This window comes from Athene cunicularia, assembly GCF_003259725.1.
Source record: "Athene cunicularia isolate RWA chromosome 1 unlocalized genomic scaffold, athCun1 chr1_part2, whole genome shotgun sequence".
NCBI classification, from domain to species: Eukaryota; Metazoa; Chordata; class Aves; order Strigiformes; family Strigidae; genus Athene; species Athene cunicularia.
Window position 1 is genome coordinate 79,298,701 of NW_020799092.1, and position 26,054 is coordinate 79,324,754.

Genomic DNA, 26,054 nt, shown 5'->3' on the forward strand with positions numbered 1-26,054 from the left:
AGCAGCCAACCCAGAGCTAAAATGTTGCAAATCATCCATTTCTTAGCACTACATGATTATTCTGGGATAAAAGGGAGGTGTTTTAATACTTAGAACCAATGTTGTCAAATTTTCTTTGTCACCTATGCTAAAGCAGGGACATGAAAATGGATCTTTTAAATGATGTACTCCCAGAGCAAGTAGCAAAGCGTAGGACTGTGGAGAATTGTAGTGAAATTTGACAAGGGGACATGGAAAAAAGCACACCAAATACCAATCAAAACAATGAAATAAATCCTATTCTCTCACCCCAAAACATGCACAGCAAGGTTGCACACGGTGCAGAATGCAAAAGTCCCATTGCTGAATAAACATGGCCACAGGCAAAAGAGGCACTTGAGGGACAGTGTGTCTGGACTGCAGAAGAAGTCTCTTGGCTATAATTGCTCACGTATTTCAGACTCAGGCACATACAGTAGGAAGGACTCATCTGTACCTGTAGAAGAGGCAGGGTTGTCGCCCAAAGGTCACAATGACATTGCTGCCCGCATTGAGGTTATTGCCTGTAATTGTCACCTGGGTGCCACCCGACACCGGTCCCCGCTTCGGCTTGAGATCAGAGAGTGTCAGAGTCTGTGAAGGCAAAGGGTTGTGTTGTAAACACGATACAGGAGCACAGGTACCTTCCCTCTCTCGTTTTAATGATGGAGAGAGGTAGGCACCTACAGGAGTTAATCCCATCTTAGCTGGACTTCAGAAGATAGCCGTTATCTTCTGGCCAATGGATGAGCCTTGGGTGACACCAGTCCTATCATAGACATCCTGCTTGAACGCCAGCCTTGTTGGGATGAGTTCAGACCTAACCCCAGTCTGTTCTCCTCACTCCTACAAAAACTCTGTGCTTGCAAAGTCAGTTCCAGGCCTGGAGCAGCTGGAGCTGTGATCTCCTATCTCCACTGCTTGTTTGACACAGCTGAGGTATCTTTTTACTATCAGGTAACACCACCTCTGCAAGATAAACCAGGTCTTGAACTGGCTGGTTGGTTCTTAACAGGGAGTCTCCACCTCCCAGCTATGGTGCTCACAAGTGATGAAAATGGTTTGGTCTTGAAGATAACTCTAAACCCTGTTGATCTGAGAAGGGAACAGGACCTGCTCTATAGCTCCAGAGATTCCTAAAAACCTCCCCCGAGCTCACAGACTTTTTCCCCAGGAAGGAGGAGAGCTGTGATTCAGCAGAGCATCTAAGCTCACGGCTTGCCTCTCCCACATGCCCATTGCATGACCCCAAATCTTTCTCTTTTTCTTATCAGATTTGGATGCTGGGACACTCTAGTACCTCATGAGTGTCCTGCACTGATAGAGCACAGCGGTGCTCAAGTTGAGATGTCCTCTGAAATACTGCAGCCACAAAAGGAGCACTGTTCAGGTGAACACCTTTTTCCCTTTTCTGCTGATTTTCCAACCCTCTTTTCAAAACATAACGTGATGTTGTGTTAATATATCAAAAAGGGGCACAATCTCCTTAGGGCCCCAAGTGTCAAATCTCTTTCTCACCCTCCTGCTCTCCCTTTTTCCCAAAATCAAGATAAAATACTTGCACTCTGAAGGCACGGATCACCCTTTTACCACAATACAGAGAGGAGACATTCATTTTCAGGAAGAAATTTGGAGTTACAGTTTATACTTTCATTTGCATTTTAATAGAAAAACTTTCCATTCAGTCCCAAGTGAAAAGCTACTATATGCATTTAAATGAAGATTATTTTTTTTCCCCTCTCTTTAAGAATGATGACACAAATGCTTGAAGCTCCCCTCAACTCTTCTGAACAAGCAGGTATATCACGCAGTCACCTTATTGAGCTTTGGAGACCATTAATCCATGTTTATAAAACCACCTGACACACACCACAGCTCCCTGTTTCACACACACAGAGCCCTCTCTTGTCCCAGTCCCCCTCTGGCTAATCACTTTGAAAAACAGCAGCAAGGTTTCCACTTTGCTTTTGTTTAAAATGCATCTACCACTTGGAGAAAGGGCTGAACGTGAAAATCAGACATACAGTCCTGTGGAAAAATCTACTGTCAGAGCTGGGCAGTCCTTGTGTTTAAACTTGAGAGGTTTTGACGTGATGGTTTGGAAACTGGTTTTGTACTTTTTCTGGGAATATTCTCTAGCACCTATTATTGGGATAAAACCTGCAGGAAGAGTATGTAGATGCAAAAGATGCACTTCAGTATGTAAAGCTCCTCTATTTTAGGGTACCACCTCAAGCTCGGATGGCAACTCCTCTCTAAACCCTTGTTGGTGGCCACCCCCACCAGTGCAAATTACTGCTGCTGGGAGGAGAAAATGGGTTGAGAATGGCCAACTTGGTGCACATAGCCTACACAACAGCACTGCAATAGTATCCGCTTTACAAACCAGAGGAACACTTGAGTTAAAGACCCAAAGGCCTCGTCCCACTCCTGGACGGGTTTCCTGCTCTCTTCTCAGAGGTGGATAAACGAGCCATGCCCTTTGGAGGATTCTCACAGACCAGAACTACGTCAGCAACACTCCTTGGCAAAGCGTTGTTGTGTCTTGTGATGATCTTACAAAAGGGTTTGTGGCCAAGTTTTCAAAGTTGCAATAAACCTTTAATTATTCACAGTGGTCTTCATAAATATTGCACAGCGTGTTTGCAGGAAAACTCAGCCTTCAGACTACTTATCATTTCCTTGCTGGTGAAAGGTGATGGAAAATGCAAGGGGGTCTAGTGGACCTGTAATAGGCTGAAGTGGACAATGACAATGAGGCAAAGAGGACGGGAAATCTTCTGTACCTTTCTAGGATCTTGCCTACTTTGCTCCCTAACCCTTTACTTTTCTTCAGTACCTCCTCCACACAGGCTGTCCACAAAGAAGCTGCCATCAGAGCTGTGTCTGAACTGACCACATGATGCATGTCAGACTTGGTTCCCACTTCATTCCTCCTGGGGACCAGGGCAGAGCAAGATCAACTCACGCACAGCCTGTGCACCCGCGTTTCCTTTCTATAGGTTCAAGAGCAGCAGCAGGAGGGGAAAGATGGAAGGGACACCTGTTGCAAATGCTCTCCTGAGACAGGGATTTTAGAAGACCCTCAGAGTAGATCGCATCACTTGCACTGAGCCATAATATTCTCATCCAAAGCCAGAATAAAGGTCAACTTGCTCCAGCATCCGAAGTGAAAAGTGAAGGGAGATCTTTTTTGGGTTGAAAGACCATGGTAATAATCACAGCAGAAAAATGAAAAACTTTTTTAAAAAATATTTTCATTTAGATCATCATAAATTTCATTTCAGCCTGCAACCAAATGTTTTGTTTCCCTTTTGTCTTATTGTACTCTCTAATGCAATTTCCTTTTTTGATCACAGATGAGTTTAAAACAAACAAACAGCATTTTGAATTTAAAAGTTCTGGTTAGAAATGTGGAGAAGGACTGTTCTAGCCCCTCTAAACTAAGCTACCTCTTTTTTAAAAACACTGAAATTAAATACTCTGTTGAGTTCAAAATATCATCTCCTCCAATTCTTGCAGGAAAGGGGAAGGCTGGACCTATTAGTCAAATTTGACCCTGTTTTGCTTCAAAACTCTTGAAAAACAGTTTTCCAAAGGATTTACTATACATCAGAAAATGACATTTATATCCCATGCGATGCCCTTCCTTAGTTTTCAAACATCTTCCTTTCCTTGAAGCTGCCACCCACAGTTGCAGGATGCCAAGGGACATTGTGATGCCTGCAATAACATCTCTACCCTCCTGGCAGAAATATCAGAGGAAATCAAGCCGTGCCAACTAACACAGCTCCCACTATGAAATCAACGGACACAGGAGAGGGCATATGATGGGCAGGCTGGAGAGCCTCTGCATTCTTTTCTGTCTAGCACAAAGGTATCAAGGTATTCAGCAGAGAATACCCTGTTGACTTCACGCTCATGCACGGCTGGGATAGCTGGCAGCCGGAAAGCGAGCAAGCAGAGGGAAAAGCTGTCACAGACGGACACGGATGATCAAAATTGGACAGTAATTTCAAGAGTAGCAAAGGTGACACAGTGAAGTGTAATGTCCTGGAAAAAGCCCTTCTGTCTGCCTAGTGGGGGCTATCTCTCAAGGCGTTTTTCTGCCCCCACCACCATAGTACCTGAGTGACATCAGAAAATACAGAGAATAGAAAAATTTCTGTAGCTCAAGGGGGAAATCGAAGATGCTTGCATTCATTACCAGATCCCTTTACCATAAAAATTTTTAGGGCATGTGAATAATTTCAGAAAAGACCCATTCCTTTGCAGGAGTCAAGAGCTTTGGATGGGAACAAAAAGACCCTCTCATCTCAAACCCACAGAGATCTGCACAGATCAAGGCCAGGCATTGCTTGCATGTCCCCAGCAAGAGGCCTTAGAGGAAAAAACAGGTCTCTTGGACAAGGAACAAAAAAACATCAGAAAGGAGCAAAAAAACAAGTTGAGTGTACATGTGTTTGGCTCTGCTCCTCTCTTCCATGAGGCTTCCACCACAGCAAAGTGACAGTTTCAGGCTGAACTTACACCAGTAGTAGTGTGGAATCAGGCCCAGAGCCCCTCTGACTGCTTTGCAAGCTGATGGCCCAGACAGACAGTGTAGTAAGCCAATTTGCCAGCCCCGGCAGACTCTCTAAAAAGAGGAGTGTGGCTCTTCTCCAAGTGCCGTCAGTACACATTGAATGGAAGTTGTGCATGTGATCCCACCCCTCACCATCCCTAGGGACTTTTGATTTCATCTCCAAACTCCTCATGGCTAAGTCCTCTCTCCAAAACTCCTACTCTTAAAATCTAACTGAAGTTAAAGCTTGCTGGTGTCTATTGATTCACCATGGAGCATCCAAAACAGTTCCCACTTGCACTGAGCCCCCGTCACAATCTACAGCTTACCCACACCCTGCAGCCTGGTCCCTCCTGATCTAGTGATGCAGCAATGCTTCTCCTGCACACCCAGAAGACCACCTAACACAAACACCCCTTGAATGCTGCATCTTGCAGAAACACCTGTCACTGCTATGGTGACTGCCTGCAGCCCAGTAAATGGGAATTTTTGTCCTTGCTAGCAGAAGGCCGTGGGCTTTGCACTGACCTGACACCACAGGGTCCCACAGGACGTCTCTGTGCTTGCCGTGCCCTGCACTGGGTGTCCCTGGGATCACAAGTGTGATCCCCAAGGACCTGCCTGAGCTCGGCGCTGGGGACACCCCCATGGCCAAGGGCTGCCGCCCCGGGCAGGCCCTGCCCAGCAAACACCAGCCCTTGGTGTGCCCGGGCTGGCGCTGGGCAGCTCTGCCACTGGGGCTGGGCAACAGGTGGTGGGGAGAGGGGGGGTGAAGGTACCCCTGGGGGAACCCGAGAGTGAGGAGGAACAGACCCCACCATGAATATCACACTCCACACTCCTGCTGAAGACCTCATGGTGGTAGTGACTGGTGGCAACCCTCATGTTTTTCCTGGAGGACACTGGTGCCTTCAGCCGTAGGGCCTGGAGGGATGCTGGTAGGGCGAGCATCACACCCAGGAAAAGTAAGATACTAGGGAAATTTTTTTTGCATTTTCTTCTTTTTTACCTTTTTTTCTTTCCTGTACAGCGTTTTTAACTATTAATGAGGATTTTCTGTACTAATTTGGACCATGGCTGTATGTAACTGTAACTGGACTAATCATTTGGACTATTATTAGACTGTTCAAACTTTAATTAGACAGGCTATTTTTGCTCATAACAAGATTTTGAAAGGAAATGGAAGGAACAACTTGATAGAACATCAGTGAAGAGCTCAGAGGCTGAATATGGTCAAGGACAATGGGTAGATGCAGCAAAGGGGACCAGGGCCCAAGGACCTTCAGGGCCAAGAAGAACTTCTCGCAGGAGCTTACCATAAAGTAGTAAAGCTGTGAAGACCTGGCCATGAACTCTGGTTTGCACTCGGCCACACAGATTTCCACAAATCCGGCATGCTGGCTGGGCTTGGCCTCCCCCATCTCACATACTATCCTGTGGAGAAAATATGAACCAGAAGCAAGGTTTGAAGGATGGTTTCAAGGTCTGGATAAGATGTAATTGGAGCAAACAGTCCGCTCTGCTGGCAAATGAACTGTAGACTTAACACACCCTCTTCTTTCCAATCCAGGATACAAATTGTGGACTAAGTTATTCTTTAAAGAGTTGTAGCTTTTAGCTGTTGGTGGGACAAATGCTTAGCTGGTGTAAGTCAACATAACTTCACTTAAATATACAGACAAACACTGGGCTGAGGTCTGACCCCAGGGGTCCTTCTGTCCTCCAGCCTTGCATGGTGGCCAGCTTTACATCTCTAAGGTTTAATGATCACTCCTGCATGTGGTAAGCTGCTTCTCGGGCTTGGATTTGAATTGAACACCATTGTGGTGGCTGTTAGGTGAAAAAACAAAGGATAACCTCAAGGCATAGGCCATGAGGATTATCTAAATATGCAATCCAAATACAGTAATAAATGAATAATTAGCTCCTGAGCTGTGAGGAATGGCATCTTCCATTGCCCATTTCCAAGGTTGGGTGGAATTGACTCCTTAGAAGACCCTAGAGGTAGCAATGACTGTCATCAGGTGTGCTGTGGCCCACTGTCTGCCACACACCCAACTTACTGCTCTGCTGGGATGTACCCTTCCACCAGCGGTTTGCACTCCACTCCGGCCACTTTGACGTGAGACGCAATATCTCTGAACTCCAGCCCCAGATTCTCCCCACGGATGGTCACTTTGGTCCCTCCTTCACGAGGGCCCGTCACTGGATTGATCTGGAGAAATGAGGCAAGAAAAGGGAGAATAATCAAACCACCTATGTAAAAGTATCAGCATCCTCTCAGGTGAAAGAAGAGGCATTATGAGGTCTCCGTGACCACTAGAGACAAATAATTATGAATGTTGAACAACAGAGGGAACAAGCCTAATCCAGATACATCACTCCGTCCAGCTCCCCTGCAAATATATATTACACATGCCCCAACCTCAGAGTGTAAAAAATTCTGCCCCAGATCTCATTCGCTCTCTTTTAACTACTTGCAAAACATCCACAGAACAGTTAGGAGATGTTTTCTAGGCAGGAGCAGGGGTTTCTGGTGGTACAGCTGAGCTCTGCACTTTATAGACACAGGTCATGGAAAAACAGGAGAGGGGTACAGTGGAAAGAAAAGGGAGAAAGAACAAGAAAAAGACACAAATGGCTTCAGCCAGTCACTTTAAATACTAAATTCCCAGCCCAAAGCACATGATGGTTTTGATCAGTTCTGGAGGTAGGTATTGGTCATGCATCACAAACTCAGCTGAAAACGTCCACCTGGAAAAAACAGACAATATGCAACAGAAAGTGTGTCAGATTGGGTATGGAGTAGGTGGATGGTGACTGAGACAGCAGCAGCAGTGGCTGTTTGACAACAAGTATTTCTGACAGAGCTGCAGCTCACGGTAGAGCTGGGGCGAGGGGAATGGCAAGCATGCCAGCATGGACAACTTATTTGCAGGGTGGGAGCCCCTTGAGCCCCAGCAGGAGATGAGCAGCTGTCCCAATCATCCTGGTGGCATCACGTTTGCACCCCAGTCTAGACCTTCACCATGCCCTAGCAGGGGTAGCATCGCCATGTCTTGCTCAGCAGAGGCACCACCCAGCGTCCACAGGTCACCCCTCCCTCCCATTGCAGAGCCTCACGCCTCACCCCACACCCAGAGCTGTCTATCTCTGTGCAATATTTCTGGCCCATGCAAAGGAGGTGTGTACAGGGGAAAGCGTTCTGCATCACATCCATCACCCTCGCTCAGAGCCAGGTGGAAATTAGTGTTGGAGTTGTCTCCTCAACATTGAAACAACACAGAAATCATGGGGCTGGCCCTTAATTAGCTCGGTTCTGCCCTTCCAATTATTCACTGTGCCCAAATGCTTTGCCATACAACTGGCTAGTTGAAAGAGGCTTTAAATGTTGCTTTCAAAGGGTATTCCCTGCTGCCCACTTGGGATGCCATGGCTACCATCTGCCAGCATTGGCAAGGGTCTCTCTGCAGTGAGGAAGGGGGAATTCCCCGCCTGAGGTCCATACCCACTGGCCCATGGCTCTGCCAACTGGGAATCTAGGGCTGGCAGCTAGACCCTTGCATGGCAGTTGGACTGGCAGGGAAAGTCGAGGCACTGGCACAAGCAGGGCTGGTCTTGACTGTTTCCCAGAGCTGAGTCTGGCACCAGGGTTAGTCTAATTTCCACCCAGAGGCCAATTTTTAGAAGGTCCATCTTTAATAAAAGGAGAGAGAACCTGGCACCTTTAGGGGATATTTTATTTTAGGATATTTAATTTTAGGTGTTGTAAACTACCTCCCTAATGAGCATGTCTTTGCTCTGACTGTACAGGGAACCAGCAGAGGTTAACAAATTAATAGCACAGATGATCACAGACAGGTGCTTGGACCTTGTAGGGTTGTGTAGCGTAGACACCACCTCTGTAGCACAAGATCCCTGCAGAAGCCCTGTCTCAGGTCCAAAAAAACGGACAAATACCATTTGATCCAACAAAATCAGAACCATGGCAGGTTTATTGCTATTTCAAAAGTCAAAAATCTTAAATCCTAAATCCTAAAAAGAAAATAGCACAATATTAATAAATCTGACAGGTGAAATGATTATTTGGGTTGGCTGGAGATTTGACTTTGGGATGGTGTGTGGTGATGAGATTGATAGACAAATAGAAAATGGATGAGAAAGAAAGAGAAAGGCTTTAGTGGTTATTGTCCAGCAAATGAGGCAAACCTCTTAAAAAATGGTAATTAAAATTAAATTTCTGTTCCAGGAGAAACTAATACTGATTGTCTCAGCTGGGAACTCAACATTGAAAACTTGGAATTTTTTTTTTTTTCCAAAAATAGCAATTCCAACATATTTTTATTCTGAATCATTAATAAATATCTATTAAAGCAATGTTTTCTGTTTGAAATATTTATTTTGCTGACGTCAGTTAACCCTCTCCTGATAAAACACTGTATGAATGATTCTGGAAGGCTAGAACATATCCCCATATCAAATGAAAAAAAAAAAAAAAAAAAAAAGAAAGATAAGCTAAAATTCCCATGTTTTATTTTATTTCCTTATGCATTAGACACACTTCAAAATAGAACTGAATTCCCCGTGGAATATTTTGGTTCTATTTTGTGGTATTAAACTTACCATCAAATGTTTTTTACTTGTTTTATTAAGGTAGGTGTCTAGTAAGCTGGGTCTGTGGTTAATTAGAGCTCACCTATGCTTGAAAGAGCTTGCTAGCATGGGCAGTACATCTCATACCAGGTCAAAAGAGGATTTTTGTTCTCGTATGAACTAATGTCATTACCCTGAATAAAAGATGGTGTAGTGAAAAGGAACGTATTGCTAGAAAAGTCCTTTTCTTTAGAATGATGGGTGAGTTTGAGACAAAATTTTCACTGCAGAAGTCACAAAACAACTCAGTGAAAATGTTATCAACCTCCTTCCATCTCTGTCTAAAGCATGAGATTTTTAAAAATACTTGTTTTGACTCTGTCCTTGTTTCAGCTGGGATCCAGTTAATTTTCTTCCTAGTAGCTGGTGCAGTGCCGCATTTTGGATTTAGGATGGGAATAATGTTGGTAACACACTGAAGTTGTGATAACACACTAGTTGTCCCTGAGCAGCTCTCACACAGAGCCAAGGCCTTTGCTGCTCCTCACCCCACCCCACCAGCGAGTGGCTGGGGGGGCACAAGGAGCTGGGAGGGGACACAGCCGGGACAGCTGACCCCAACTGACCCAAGGGATGTCCCAGCCCGTACGGCGTCATGCTCAGCCTGTAGAGCTGGGGGAGAAAGAAGGAAGGGGGGGACGTTCAGAGTGATGGTGTTTGCCTGCCCAAGTCACTGTTACGTGTGATGGAGCCCTGATGTCCTGGAGCTGGCTGAGTGCCCGCCTGCCCATGGGAAGTGGGGAATGAATCCCTTGGTTTGCTTTGCTTGGGTGCGTGGCTTTTGCTTTACCAATTAAACTGTCTTTATCTCAACACAGGAGTTTTCTCACTTTTACCCTTCCAATTCGCTCCCCCATCCTCCCAGGGAGGAGTGAGCAAGTGTCTGTGTGGGGCTCAGTTGCCAGCTGGGGTTAAATCACGACAGACTCAAAAAGCATCAACAGGAAACTTCCCAGAGTGAAGCCAGCACAGCACCTCTAAGCCCTTCCGAGCCCCTCCCTGTGTGATTTTTAATTTGTAAAGGCCAACTACTAAACCCACTTATTTTCTTAAAAAGGGAGGGCCTGGGATTTTCCCAGTAGCATGTGGGAGACTTTTTTAACCTCACCTCATAACAGTCCCACAGATACATACAAGAAGAAGGTGTTACCGGGCTGTTTTCACAATGAGAGAGAAGGATTCGTTTTCTATCACAAGTGCAAAAATGTGGAACAAGACCTGTCAGTTTTGGAGGGGAAAATAAAGGCAGGGAAACAAAAGCTGCCAGGAAGCCTCAGCTTTCTCTTGAAGACCCAGAGCTGCGACACTGCATCACAATTTATGCCCTCCGCTCACAGCAGCCTGATGCTGCAGCTTGTCACTCTTAACGGAGGTTTTGTGGCTCAGCGAGTCTGCAAGTCCTTTAATTTCACTGAGTGGCAATATAAATGCAAGAGCTAGTAAATAAGGACAGGTTATGGGAAGCTCTGTGCTGGGTATGTGTGTGTGTCTGTGCAAGTGTGAGTACATGCATTGTTTCTCCTCCTTTGCCTGCACAGATACTGCCCTGGCTCCTCGCCAGAATATGCATGCTCTTACCAACAGCTCCAGACCTACCATTAGCTGCAATATATATCCAGTCACTTGAGATTACTTCCATGCTAATGGCTCAGAAAAAGACTTTCCAAGAGCTACTTATGATTGCACCAGACAGTTGGAATATTTCATGAGCGAATATTGCAATGATCTGTTCGAGCTTTGGGAGCTGTTGGAGAAAATGTCAGCAGAATTAGAAGTACATCCCTTCTGGAGCTGTAGTGTGGAGAGTTGAGTGCTTTGCACTTCATAAAGAGACTGTAGATGTAGGGTTGGGGTCAAAGCATGGCAGAGAAATGCATATGGACCTTCAGAACATCCTACTATCACATGGTCAGGTCCTTGTGTTTTAGACTTCTGCTTTGGTTGGTCATCCATCACTTTCCCAATACTAAATTCTATGAATCTGTGCAAAATTTCTGAATATTTCCCAAGGTTTGAGAATCTGAAACAATTCAAAAAAGGTTTTTCCCTAGCTCCCAATAATTTTCAAGGCCTCAAAGCTGAACTTCGAAGAGTAGCTGCTCATTCTGGCTGTCTCTGCATTTGGTTTCACAGCTTCAGGGTGGTTCAGGTGGGCTCAGCATTACCAGCCCCAGAGAAATCCAAACGCAGTGGAAGGCCTCCACCTTGGAAACATCAGGATGAGCCTGGTACTCCAGCAGTCCAACTGAGTCTGTACTTTGGGGACTGATGGATGGCAGGAAGAAACACAGCAAGGGGGACTCCTTTCAATGGCATCTGGGAAAACCAGATTCTATCCAGAATTTGCCTTCACAAAACTTTCACACATGGACATTGGATTGTCCATAACACCTACATTTTTTTGATCCTTAACTGAATACAATTGAAAAGCCTTTCTTGCTTTCTAGGAGAATAATCCACCTGTTGTTTCATATTAAACCGCAACTGTGGAAGCTGGATTTTCCTCCTTTGCATTTCTCTTTCTCTTCCCTTTTTCACTTTCCTCTTTTCCTCTTTGCAGAATAAGACCCTAGCCACCCTGAAAGGATACTCATGTCAACAAAGCACGGTGACTGAGAAATGCTTAAGGCAGGAGGAAGTTGGTAAAGGCGTTATCAAGGCTCAGATATTCCCTGCTGCCTGCCCTGTGACCCTGAAAATGGTGCCCATCGTTATGGCAAAGGCATACTAAGACAGCAGACAAAAACCAGTTGGGACTGGAGGCTTGATTTCCCTCCCGTGCCTTCTTTCCCCTTCTCTGCTTCCTCTCTGTATGGTTTTCCTATTCTTTTATCTTCCTTTTGTATTATACCCTTGCTACAGCTCTTCCTTTGGCCCAGTCACCACATTCAGTAGGAAACCTTCTAAAGAATGTTGCAGATCCTTCCCCCCAGCCTTGCCCTCATTTTCTCTTTATCATCTAATAGGACAGTTCCAAGCTTCATTTAATCCAGGTTTCATCCTGTCTTCTCACTGAACCTTGAAAGGGGGAAAGCTGACAACAGTACAGGGCTTTGTTTGCTCTACAGGGACTTCTTTCACCATGGAAAGTCAGGCAGGCAAACAGAAGAGCATTACTCTGCTGGACTCAGTGGAGTCTTGTTTATTTCTGGATATTGACTTTGTCCATGTCATGCTGCCAGCAAGCATGAAGTACAACCTGCCCTCTTCCTTGACCTTCTGTCAGCAAAGCTTAAAACACTCTGGGATCACTCAACATCTCCTTCTCAACCAGGCTGTCCAGATAGGCTGTTTCAAGAGGCAATTGGGCTCATTTGATACCCTCACACCATCCATTTGAGATGACTCAGAGCATCTTGTCTCACCTTCAGCTGCTCCTAAAAGGCTTCATGTCACCTCTGCCAGCTCTGTGGGAGCAGGTCGGATGCTCTGGTGTTCCTCAGACTGAACCAGCAGACTGTGTTTGTGCAACTGATTCATGTCCACATTGACTATGGTGGGAATTCAGACACCCTGCTCACCCCTATGGTGTAGACATCTGAAGTTGTATACCTACCTTTGAAGGAAATCATGGTGTCCCAACCCCAAGGTTGCCTGGGGCTTTGCTTGACCCAGCATAGCTCAGCCCTGACCTTCCCCTCCCCAACCCAAAGACAAATCAGGAAAATAAACCAGGGAAAGGGTAGGACAGGGAATACCCCATCCATGACTTACATCTGTAATCTTGGGGTTGGTGCATTTGCCCTTGGTGCTGGACAACTCCAGCCACTGACTGTCCTGGGCTGGGCAGTGCTGCTTCAGCGTGCACTGGTTCTGCCCCTCGCACCAGCCACACTCAAAGTCTGGGTCGGCTTTCAGGCAGAGTCCGCAGCTGTCCCGCATGGCCCCGCACTTGTACAGGTGAACTGGAGGGACAGGAAAACAGAGACGACCTGAGAGATGCAGACAGCATGAGAGAGGAGTGGGATGTCAGAGGGAAGAATGAGGAGCGAGGGGAAGGTGTTCTGGGCTGCTCGTCCCAGAGGCAGGATGGGACCTCACCAGGGAGGTAAATAATGGGGGAAAAGTGTTTACATCCTTCTTGAAATAAATTGCATTTGTCAGAGTTCATCCCCTGTGCGAGATAGTTTTGGAAGCTGAGAGAAGAAGGAAGGATGCTGTCCTCAGTAGGGTGAGGGGCTGCAAGCAGGAGGTTGTGGGAGAAAGGCGCTTGACCTCAGTCCCTTTCTTGTTCAGAGACTGTCCAAATGTCATACAGTGCCACCTATAGCCAGTCTCAGAATTCCATCCTAAAGTGATTTTCTAGACTTGGTATACCCAACAACTTAAACTTAAGGATTTGTCTGGTGTGAACTATCCAGAACTAGGTGCTGAGGTAATGTCACTCAGGTTTCCTCCCTACGAGAAATCCTAAGAGATAATAGTAAATTCACAATGGTTCACTATGACACTGAATTCAAGGATTCACAATCAGCCTTTCCCCCTTCTTCTGCTTTAGAAAATCAGGCTGGTTTACACTTTGAAGTACTAAGTTGATCCTCCTCGAGTGCAGACAGCAACAATTAATGCTTAGCTCTGTCTTGGGCTGCTAAGTGATTAGAAGCAGTCAAAGCTTTTTCCAAATAAAACCCAAAAACGTTGCAATCGTCCTACGAAAGAAAATCATGTTATTTATCCTTATTTTACAGATGTGTAAACTGGGGCCTGGGTTGCACAGGGGGGTGATAGCAAAAGTCTCTCCTGAAGATGAAGATGGCAGAATCGAGTTTTTTTTTTTTTTTTTTTTTCTGTATTTGTGGGAGTGTTGGTGGATTTCTTTATAAGGTGGGGCATTTTCCCTTTGTGCTTCTGCTTTGCTGTGTCAGTAGGTGACTAAAGACTTGTCTGTAGTTATTACTAAACACAATCTGAAAGCTCAAAAGCTTTGGATATGTGTGCTGAAAAACTCTGTCTCCTCATACCTGCACCCCAGGACTCAACAAGTATTGAGCAATGCAAGGGAAAGCTCTGAAAATTTTTATTTCTCCAGCTTGGATGCAAAAAAAGTTTGCAAAACAGCTGTCAATCCCAGTGTGCTACAGACCTCCTGGCTTACAGCCCCTTCCTTAATTTTCTGTTACAGTTCCTCAAATTTGCTGAGTTGCTCTGCTTGCAACGCCCCCCCTGAGCATCTCTTCAGACACTTCAGTAGTTCAACCTTGCAGCCCCCCAGCCCAGCCCATGTGATGCTGGCTATGGAAATAGTGGCCTCTTGGTTTCTTGGAGGCAGTGTACCCATTGCAACTGCACTTAGAGAGGCACTGAGTCTAACCCTGCTTCTGCCTCTCCCTCTCAGTTTCCCAGAGAAGGTCTGCTTGTTGGCAAACCAAAGCCCTGTCAGGGTTTTGTGTTTGCCTTTAGGAATTTCTGCTAGTAAATAAGCCCTGTGTGTCCTCAAAAGCATGTGGCGTGCCTCCATGTGGTACATCCATGTGCACATGCCTAAGCTCTCTCCCTGACCCAAAACATGATGGTATCGTCCAGACTACTTATTTGGGATAGTCACCAGCCAGTGCCACTTCCCAATTTTTTCCTAGTCATTATTATAATCTTGTGGGTTTGAACAACCCAAGAACTTGTAAGGGACTGAGCTAAGGACTAAGCACCACAGATATTTATTGAGTTCATCCCCTAGTCTGATATATGTTACCAGCACAGACATGCCTAAAGACACAATCATCATGATTATGAGATTGTTTTTACTCCTACATCACTCAGGACAGCTCAGTACTGCCCAGGAAAGGGTTCACAGTCTTGGTGTGGACCATGTTGAATCAGGAACACTCAGGCTATAACGGTAGCAGAAAACTAAGGACTGGGGCACCCTGACCTCCAACCCACACGTCACAGAGATGGGTGCAGGGGGAGGATGGGAAGGAGTCATGCTGTGAGGAGGAAAGTTGCCTTCTGTATTGCTTTCCAGCTTCAATGTGGTGGTGGTGGAAACGTCACCCACTACCTCTCAGCGTCAGGGTGGGCGTGAAATGGTGTGAGAGTTCCTGATGGGGAGAGGTGGAGTGAGGGAAGGTGTGTAAAGTGTCCAAGAAAAGAGAAGGTAAAGCAAGGGAGGGACAAAATTCTGAGAGGTGGTGATGTGAGGAGAGTGTGCAGGTCTGAGCACATGTAAATGCAGAGCAGCTGAGAGGAGAGGTTGCTGGGGGGAAAGGGTGGCTGAGAGTGGTGGACAAGAAGGAAGAAGATGATAGGAGTGGACCATCCTTCTCCAGCAAAAATGCCTTCCTCAGGGTTGTGGCTGGATATGCAATGACCCTCTGTGAGGGGCACATCAGTCCTGTGCCATTTGTAGTATTCAAACAGAACCAGACTGTTGGCAGGAGGTGGTTTCCAGTTTTTTGCCATTATCATTTTATTTTGTTCAGATTTTTTTCCTGCTGGCAAGCTGCAGCCTTTTCCCTCCCTCCCCCTCTCCCTTCCCCTGTTCATTACTACATTGCCTGAGCTGAGAGCACCCGATCTCCTGGCATGTTAACTTGAAGAGCATCACTGCAGGAGAAATAAACAGGGGGAGGAAGCTGGAGAAGGAGGGGCACAACAACAATACACAAAAATATGGGGAGAAGCGGGAGGCAATGATGATAAAGGGACAGGTAAAGCAGCACAAGCAGGAGGGAGAGTCATCTTTCTCAGGTGCAAAGAGAGAAAGGGGAGGGGGGGCGACACAAAGCACACAAAAAAGTGGTAATTTGCAGAGTGCAGAGAACAAGTATGCACCAGACAGCACAGGGAGATGGTGGCGGCTTTGTTAAGTGTAGGGAGCGATGCGGCCCGTTGCTAAGGTTACCGCTTCCAAGGACAAGTTGAAATAACTCTTTACCTTTGTTCTGTGCTGGGTTGTCAATGTTGAAATTCCCGTTCCACACGACCGTCAGCTCCACTGGCAGGCTGTTAATCTCCATTCCTTCATATGAATACTAGAAGTGGGAAAGGAAAAACAAACAAACAAACAAACAAAAATCCAGACTTACATGGTGCCCAGAGGTGGGTAAGGGATGGGACGAGGCAAGAGGTGGTGCCTCAAGTTGTGAACATGAGAAATGGAGCTGTCAGCGACCTCCCTCATCACCATCAGCTGCCAGAAAGCCATGGGATGCTCTCAAAGTTGTGGTTCTCAATAGAGCAAGCCCTGCCCCTCTCAATAACCTCCTCAGCCATTAGGTGAATATTCTGTTTTAAGCATATTTGCACGTGATGGAGCTTATCTTGGAAATCTACCTTCTAGGCGTTGACTACAACTCTGTAGAATGTTTTGCCAACTCTGGGGTGCACCTCCAAGGTGTACATTATGCTCTGTGTGTCTACAATCTGACTATACCTCTGCGGTGTCTCCGTAGACACTGAGTATATATGTAATGTTATCTACAATAGCGATATTCTGAAGAACTCTTGGAAGCTGAGGGAGGTCTCAGAAAGCAGGGAAGAGGCATATCATGGAAATACCTTAAGAAAGGGGAAAATTGAAGTTTTGTGTAATTATAGACCTGTCAGCCTAACTTGGCTTCCCAGAAAGAAAGTACATCAAATTATTAAACAATCAATTTATAAGCACCTGCAAGATGATAAGGTGATAAAAATCAGCCAGCATAGATTTGTCAAGAACAAATTGTGTCAACCCAATCTAATTTCCTTTTTTGACAGGCTTAATGGCTTTGTGGATAAAGGGGAGGCAGCAGATGTGATTTATCTTGATTTCAGTGGAGTTTTTGCTACTGTCCTACAGGAGTTTCCCATAAACAAACTAAGGGAAAAAAAAAAAAAAAAAAGTCAAATAATTATGTGTCAGGCTGGGAGGGTGTTTCAAATGGAGTATTGTCCTGGGTCTGGCATTATTCAGTATTTTTACTACTGACTTGGATGATAGACTACAGATTTAATGAATGACACTCTTCTGGGAGAGGGTGCAAGAACATTTAGGAACAGGGTTAAGAATTCAAAACAAACTTGACAGATTGTAGAACTGGGCCAAAATCAACAAGTGAAATTCAATACAGGCAAGCACCACGTATTCTTCAGTAGGTGAAATCAGTGTAAACAAACATGAAATTGGAGTGACTGGCCAGTGCTTCAGGGAAGGGTCTGGGGACTACTGAAGATCACAAACAGATTGTGAATCAACAATGCCATATTGCTGCCAAAAACCAAGCAAATCTCATTTGGGTATGTACTAGATAGAATTTGTTACATACATAAGCCCCAGAAGGCAATTATTTTTCCCTACTCAGAATCAGAAAGGCTTCAGCTGGAGTAGGGAGTATCCAGTTTCCAGAAAATATGTATTAAGAAAGCCACAGAAATCTTCTGAGAGAGTTGGACAGACTTAAACAAACACTTGTCAGACACAGTCAAGGTACACGGATCTGGCCTTAACGAAGGAAATGGAAGCTGATCTCTGGAGGCCTTCTCCACTCAGAGAGGGCTCTGACACATGATGTTTAGCGTATTTTTTCAGCTAGATTTTGGTTTATCCTAAACCAGGTCACACAGGGTTCACCCAATTACCCGCCAGATTCCACTGCCCACTTCCATCAACAGCTTCCATCCAACGCTTCACCAAAAGGGAAAAAGCCTCGTAATGGGAGAGGAGATGGTTGTTTAAAGGACAGAATGGGGACAAGACAAGAAGGGGAGAGACATTTCATGCCTGATACTACTACTGACCACGGCACACATAAGGATTTACCCTCCTGAGATCAGGAATCTCCCGCTGCACTGGGATCTATAGGGGGACAAACTCCCACTTCTAAAGAAAAAAGTGTTTTCCCCACTGCAGTGTTAAATATAATTGTGTAAGCTCTCTGGTTTGGTTGGGTATGTCTTAGAGACCACCAAGGACTTCCTCATCACTCGAAGTCTCAGTGTGGTTTTCCACAGAGATCCCAAAGCTCTGAGCCTTTAGAGGTAGGGTTTTTTTTCTGTATCTGTTAATTGCCATATAATTGCAGAATAAATTGTATATGGTGATTTCTGTCCATTACAGCAGAGTGAGTGCTGGTCGGACGATAATTTCTCTATGGAGAAACTAAACACAATTAGCCACTAATCTGCAATACCCTGTGATTACGATCTAGTTGTAGGGTATTTACGGGTATAAGCTTTGTGGTTACCATGGAAGTAAAGAACAGCCGCAGGTTAGCAGACTCCTTTGCAATAGGGCTGTACCCGCCAGTCTCATTCAGTATTAGCATTTTTATGACACCTCTCGGTGTCACTTGCCAGCAAGATACAAGATGATGCAGAGCCACCTGGACTCACAACACTGGCTTTTCACAGCTTTTTGGAGCTAGGAGCAAGGATGGGGAGATAGGAGCAGGAAGAAGAGCACCTGAAAAGTAGAGAATAATTAATCTTTTGCCACTCAGGAGCTTTGCAAATGCCTGCTTTGCACAGCACTTTGCAAATGCTGATTGGGAATGGGAAAGAGCATGTACACAGAACCACTGGTCACCCTTAAGTTGAGTCTGTAGGTGCCTAAGAGCTACTGTCTGCTTTAGCTGAGCCTCATTTATGTGTGTTGGGATTTAGCTGTTAGCAGACCCCAGGCAGGGCTGCCAAGGGACAGGCAGCGGGAGTTCCCCAGAGCCTTACGTCCCACTGAGGATCCGAGCGCCAGCAGCAGGTGCCAAACTGGGATTTTAGATCTTATCTGTCTGCAGCACTGAGCGCAACCACATATTAGACTTGTTAACTCAGCAGACTTGATCCAGAACTGGAAATGGATGCAAGGGAATAAACATGAGGATCCCCATGGAAGAGCTCCAAGGATGAAGCCAGATGGGGGCTGGAAGGAGGATGCTCCCACTGCCATGCCCAGGCTGTTCAGACAGCTCGCAGACTGCACAGCAGCAAAACAGAACAATTTGCAAAGTAACAGTGAGTAAACTCTCTGTCCTCTTCAGACCACTGGAGCTGCTAACTCATTGTGACCCCTGTTCAAAGCCCACCGAACTCAATAGGAGTCTTTGAAAAGGATTCGCTCAGCTGTAACAATAAGGTGGAAATATCTTTCAAAGACAAAAAAAAAAAAAAAAGAAAAAAAAAAAAAAAAGATGGTGTATTGATCTCCAGGACAGCAAAGCTTCCAGGATACTCCTGCTAAGAGCATTCATACCATTAGGGCTTGTATGTATACATTGTCTTGCCCAACTTTCTCCAGCACAGGCAAAACGGCTCAAAAGATGTAAATCTGACCCCTAAATCTGCCAAATCTGGATTCTCACCATGCAAACCGAATCAAAGCAGAAAATTACAGGCAATTTAGAGGTCCAAACTGAGAAAGAGGCTGCCCTTGCAGAAAGGCAGACTAGATCTCATCAGGAAATGCCAAAAAGCTGCTAGAAGGACCTGTTGTAATTCAACATAACAACACAGCGTGTTTCTAACTCCCAAGCACCAGTTCATTGACTCTTTAACTGGTATCAGCTACTCCTGCAACACAGGCCATTTTGCCATGCTGTTAGTGGTTTAACATATTATCCATAATCTGTTGTAAACACACTGACTGGCTCATGGAAGTTCACTATCCCCAGACCAAGAGGATGGCCGCAAAATCACAGCTCTCAGTTCCACAACAGCTGTGCAAAGATTAGCTGCCGCCTTGGAAAGATACTTCACGTTTCAGAAATCTGCAGATTCCTTGCTCTTTGGGGCACCCTGTTACTACAGACACCGCTGCGCTAGAGGAACTCAGCCTCCCAGCCCTCTGAGAATGGAGGTTGTGCAAATCCACAGCCAGGCTTGACCTCTTGCTGCACCTGCTGGGATACTGTATCACTGGGTAAAGCCCTTTGGTAATTTGGCTTGGGCACGTTTAGGATGATAAACCAAGAGTGGTTACATGATGTTTCCCCTTTGTACCTCAAGCATGTCCAATACATGCTTGCAGGCAAACAGCATTTTAGCAGTATTTTAGTATTAGTCTGCTTTCCCTGACACCACTTCTGCGATTAGTTCTCAGGCCTGGGGATTAACTCCTGTACCTGGCTCTGCCACCAACTCCTTGCGTGATTCTGTGCAAATCATTTAATGCCTCTTTGCATCAATTTTCCAGCCATAAACTGTAGGCAGAAAACTTATTGCCCACAGTCATCCCATCTCCTTAGGATCTTTGCTCCCCAAAGTTGGGATTGAATTTTTACGTCTGGGTATCACTCAGGAGCCCACATCATGACTGGGGTTTCTCTGTGATATCTGAATGTAGATAAATAATAATAAAGCATCATAATAATTTAGAAGTGGATGTACACCTCAGCCCTGTGCTTGTCTTCCTTTGGCCATCCATAAGTGTATTTCACATGATTTCTGTGAATAGTTCCTAATTTTTTCCCACTCTGTTTTTTGTTCTGTTTTAGTTTTGGTTTTTTTTAATCACTTCTCCACTGTGTGAGCCACATGTGTCACATGAGTCAAATGCCCCTGACATCTTTTGCTGAAGTGCAGGGGTGTGACAAATATATTTGTTTTTCCCATCCCTAAGTTACAGAGCCCTTTCAGCCGTACCATCCCAGGTCTCACGACAAACAGACCTGTGAAGGACTTGAGGCAAACGATCAAGCAGGGATTTTGCTGCTAGAAATCTGTGTGTGCTGCCCACGTGTGCCAAGGCCAGGCAATGGATAGGCTCATATCAACCAAGAGCGTGGGCTTAGTCATTGAAGCAGGTAATGGCAATGATCATGATCTCTCACCCATCCCCCTGTTCCTCGTGCCAAAGGCTGCTCATATCGGGCTGATTGCAAGTGCTGGGGTTCCCACTGTTTCCCACCTGGGAGATTGCTCTCTGCCCTAATAGATCTAGCAATTTCAGCCATTCCTGCTGACATTTTTACTTACTTATTTATATGCCTCCTTAGCTCTCCTCCTTTTCATTTCCTCCCATCACTCTGTGTCCAGACTGTCGGCAGAACTATCATAAGTGCAATAAGGAATGGCAGGCAGGGTCTCTCCGAGTGATAATTGCATGCCTTGGGTGGTGTGATAGAGGACAAAGCCCAGAGCTGAGAGTCTCAAACCACTTGACAAGAACAATAATTGTCCCAAAGCGTGATGCCTGAAGTGACTTATTGCTGTTATCAAATGAAATATCTCCAGGAAAGACAAGGGGAGAGACAGAGCTGGCTACTGACTGGACCAAGCACCTAGGCACCATCAGTGCTGGATGTGACATTACTGACACACCATCAGATAGGCTGCTCCCACCTGGGTGTCCTTATAGCACCCTTTAACTGAAGTTGGAACCGCTTAGAGAAGCACCTGCTTAAGATGGTTCTGAGCCCCGGTGTAAATCTTGAGGGACCAGTCAGTGGAGAGCAAGAGTTAAGGCTTTTTCCTGTCCCTATGCAGGAAAAAGCCTGCATTTTGCAGCAGTTATTCTGCAAGAGCTGAATTTGAGCTTGTCGGTGCCTAGTGTATGATGGGAGGGGGTACATCTTGAGGCTTATGAAGGAAAACAAGCCAAGAATGATTGCTTAGTCTAGCATGCATCACCAACAGAAAGATCTGCTGGCAGGATAGCACCCCTTCAGGGACACACCATCACAACACATCCTCCCACCCTCCTTTGGACCTTCTCCAAGCCTGCAATGCAGGTGCTACATTCAATGTCTCATCCAGCAACTCTGCTGAGTATAAAGCTCTGTCAAAGGGGCCTGATTCAATTTGCAAACAAGCTCATACGGCTGTTTCTAAAGCCAGGTGACCCTTGGAGCAGAGGCTCATTGTATTGCAGTGGCTCCAGACTGAATGCTAATTCTGGCAGGGAAGGAAATAATCATGATGGAGACATATCTACAGCACTCCTTCCCTATTGTCTGTGTCCTCTGCCACCTGCTCAAACAGAGCTGGGGCTTCTCTGTTCCCTTTTTGTATCTGTGTGAATGTTTCTTTCTTTTGTCTGGCTCTCCCTTCCACATCTCTTTCTCTCAGTGTCTGGCAAATGCAGAGCAACAATGAAATAACATTTCTCAGGAAAAAAAAAAAAAAAAAGAACTCAAATCAGAGAGTCATAGTACCTTCAAAAGAAAAGGGGAGAAAAGAGAAGGAATGGAAGGAAAGTGAAGGAAAGGGGGAGAGAAAGCAGAAAACAGAATAGAAAAGAGTTTATTCCAGAATAAGCCTCTCTCCCTAGAGAAGTGAAGTCCACTTGAGCCACCACCATGCATGGGACATCCTACGGACACCACACAACAGAAAGGTTGTGGAGTGCCTTGGCACTGGCCTGACTCAGCCCTGCCTCCCTGCACAGCTCAGCAGTAACCTTGAGTGTCCTGGCATGCAGACAAACATTAAAAACAACATGGTGCTGTCGCAGCACTCGGGCATCCCATGAACAAATGAATCTGGGGACTCATCGAAGCCCTTCTCCAGTCCTAGGCACGAGCAACTTCTTGGAGCATGCAGGTAGTATGGGAATAGTAACCATCACCCCTCAGGCTCAGTTACTGCAAACCACAAACTTGGATGCTGAGAGGGACCCTCCAGGACTACTGAGGCAGTCCGTCCTCTACTCAGCCCAACTGTGCTTAAAATCATTCTGAGATAATTCATGCTGATGCCTATGTGTGCCAGAGAATTCATGATTCTAAAGGGTGGCTGCTTCTTTACCTGCTAAGATTCTTTGGACAGATATGTAGGCTCTGCCCAGGTCCATATAATACCCCTTTAACCACAGGCTTTTACCATTGTAAAAGAATTTTTTTTTTTTTTTAAGTGTAATGCTTTCTCAATTTCTCAAGCCATCCATTTCTGTGAAACCTCAAACCTGAATGCTCACAGTCCACTAACCTGTAATGAAAATCAGGGAGAGAGGGAGGGAGTGAGGGAGGGGGACAAAGAAGCAAATACAAGTGTCGTTGGGAAGTTGCTTGTTTGCAACAGATCGTAAAATCTGCGAACTGCCTATAATCTTCAGCACGTTGCTTAATGCAGCAGAATATGTTGTGATGGATTTTAACAAGTGCTGCCCAGCATGGAGTGGCAGAGCTGCAGTGAAGTGGCTAAAGCCTGTAATTAGCTCTTTGACTAATAAATCATCTCATAGTAGTAGCAATGAGAATGACTCAAATGCATGTCTTGGAGAGATGAATCTCATGGAAAACCTCCGGAGCAGCAGATACCACCATTGCACACAGGCAGAGCTCCTGGCGGTGTTTGCCCCCAGAACTGGCATTGCTGCGGTGGCAACACCATCACGACTCACACAGGAGGAGGTGTCATAAAAATGCTAATACTGAATGAGACTATAAAAAAAAGGGGGTGGTTGCTGGTCCTGCAGTGCGGATGGGGAAGCAGAGGTGGGCAGAGACAGAGACCTACCAAAGTTCATGTGGTCAGGCAGTGCCTGGAGGAAGGTTTGACTCAAGCCTTCAGCATCTGACCCTTCTTTTGACCTATTCCATGCTGGCATCTGCCAGACTGTTTATATGGAGGGGTTTTTATGTGCCACTACCAAAATGCCACGTAGTAACTAACCCTCAGTGTTGACATGAACACTCATCCCTTTGGAAACTTTTTTGAATGCACACAAGGATGTGGTACTGTGAGGATATGGGCAAGTTAAGTTAATAATAATGCCTATGGGTCATGGCTAAGGTGCTCCAGCACGGCCAAATGCTGGGATCCAGGGGCAGAAGCAACTACTGTGTGATGACACCAGCCAGCCTAAAGAGCAAGAAGGGAAGTCTGCATGCTACCAACACAACTTTCCTTGACTGTGGCTGGAATCGGGCAGGCAATAAGGTAAAAGGGGCTGCATCACAACCCCAGGTCCCACTGGCACAATGCTGCAGGCACTTCTGGTCCTCCTCAGCCCCTGCATCTCTCCCAAGCATGCGGAGCTTGCTCACCGAAGTGTTCTGGCACTGCACACTGGAGCTGTTGAACCTCAAGGCGGGCACCCGCTGCTCATTGCCCTGGATGTTCAGGATGCACTCGTAGCCTCGCTGGCCCGACTGTGGCTGGGGCAGGTTCTTGGCCTTCAGCGTGATCGGCTTGATCACTTCCACGGGCACCAGGATCTTCTCTGCCTGCAGCAGCTGGGGACAGTCCTAGGGAGAGAGAAGACAAGACACCAAGTCAGCACGTGGGTTTCCCGGCCCCGGGTGGAGTTCTGTGATGATGCTCAACCTTCTCGCTTCACGCTTCACTTCAACCGGTTACAAAGCCTTTGCATCTCCCCAGGCCTCAGCCTATTACAAGGGTATTCAAGGAGCATTACCGGGAAGGCTTAGATAAACAAGTGGGAAGGATTTCCTTTTTACAGACCATCCTTTCCTATCTCCCTTGTTCGCACTACAGATTTTCAGCCTTCAGGACCCAAGGAAGCTACCTCTGATGCTTTTTAATACCTGCTCTGTTAATCGGGTAGTGGGAAAGCAATCATGTTCCCTTCAGGGACTTAGCCCAGTCACAATGCCATGACATGAGAAGGGAATAAAGCAAAAGTCTAAGCATGATTCCCTGCCTCCCCAATATCCAATGCACCATTGCACTAAAGGCACAGCTCCAGCTAGCTCCAGCAAGACATGTTAGAAGCTACAGAGCCTGGGCTGTTAATAAGAGAGTTTGTTTGGCCTTAGAAGGGACAGAATATTTATTACAGATGGATCCAGCTTCCAAGATACAACCGTTAATGTGTGGAGATCCTCTGGAAGGGCTTGCCACCATTCCTCAGAAGGAGCAACAGTAAGTGGGTGTTGCTAATCCCGTGCCTCTTGGTGGGTCCCTCACACAGGTAGAGGTCTGAGCCCCCAGAGCTGTAGCGCAGAAGGCTGTATTCACAGGCTCATCAATTTGCACAGCTTTAGTTAGAGTAGCAATGCACTGCTGCTTCACAGTACAATCAAACAACTTCAAGCTGTCAAATTCTTGTATTCTAGGAAGCAGTCAACTCTTTAGAAAATCACTGCAGCGTTTGCCTGGCTAATTCAAGGCAGTTTGATATAAAATGGGATCCTTTAAAAACCCACTTACAACAGGCTACAAAACATAAGCATGCCAGATGCACCGACCACATTGTCTTGATCACTTGTGAGTGCCTGGATGTCCCCTCTCTTAAGACTTTTGAGCTCCTAGATATCAGGAGAAAGCCTGTCCCCTCTTTTTCTTCAGTGCACTGTATTTGGTACACTGCCTGCTGTCTGTAGAGCACCACAGTATCGTGGTGGTGCAGCCACCCTGTCCAGTCCAGAAAGCAACACCATTCCGGTCTGTCCCACCCAATGCTAAAACCAGGTCTAGTTGGTGCAAGTAGAGACAGGGAATTTACATAACAAGGTGCAAGGTTAATCTGTACTTGTGCACAAGGGATGGCAGGAGGAAAATGACTGATCTGGGGCTGGAAAGCAGGGAAAGGGACTGAAAGGCTCAAAAGTGGAATTTATGGCTTATGAGAACCTGGGAGCTTGTTAGAGCAGATGGTGGAAGCACCTTACTGAAGCAAATATCTTAGGAAGATAAAAAAATGGATTAGATGTGTAACATCTGCAGTTACACCAGCTAGGAACAGAATTACAAGAGCTATCAATCATCACACTGTGGGTGTGAGCCAATCCATGGCCAGGGATAGGAAGAAAATCCAATAACCATCCAGCATGTCACTGCAGTGAAGTCCAGAAGTCTTCCTCCATCCCCAAAGAGGGTCTGTCTGTCCTAGTGGGGATACCAGACTGAAGACCCCTTTGGGGTGACCTGGTTTCTCATCTGCACTTACAGGGTGATGCTAATGGTGTCAGGAACACCAAAACCAGGACAGCCAAGCACACAGTCA

General features: G+C 46.0%; 1 protein-coding gene across 1 annotated transcript in view; it reads right to left on the reverse strand.

Moving 5' to 3' along the window:
* PLXNA4 (plexin A4) overlaps window positions 1-26,054 on the reverse strand; it is a 454,909-nt gene that overhangs the window by 64,325 nt on the left and 364,530 nt on the right. Inside the window, exons 10-15 of the mRNA XM_026862957.1 lie at window positions 24,133-24,333; window positions 16,110-16,206; window positions 12,950-13,140; window positions 6,646-6,797; window positions 5,899-6,016; window positions 476-612 (exon numbers count right to left, since the gene is read on the reverse strand). Of these exons, the coding sequence (XP_026718758.1) occupies window positions 476-612; window positions 5,899-6,016; window positions 6,646-6,797; window positions 12,950-13,140; window positions 16,110-16,206; window positions 24,133-24,333 (896 nt within the window). The remainder of the gene's footprint in view (window positions 1-475; window positions 613-5,898; window positions 6,017-6,645; window positions 6,798-12,949; window positions 13,141-16,109; window positions 16,207-24,132; window positions 24,334-26,054) is intronic.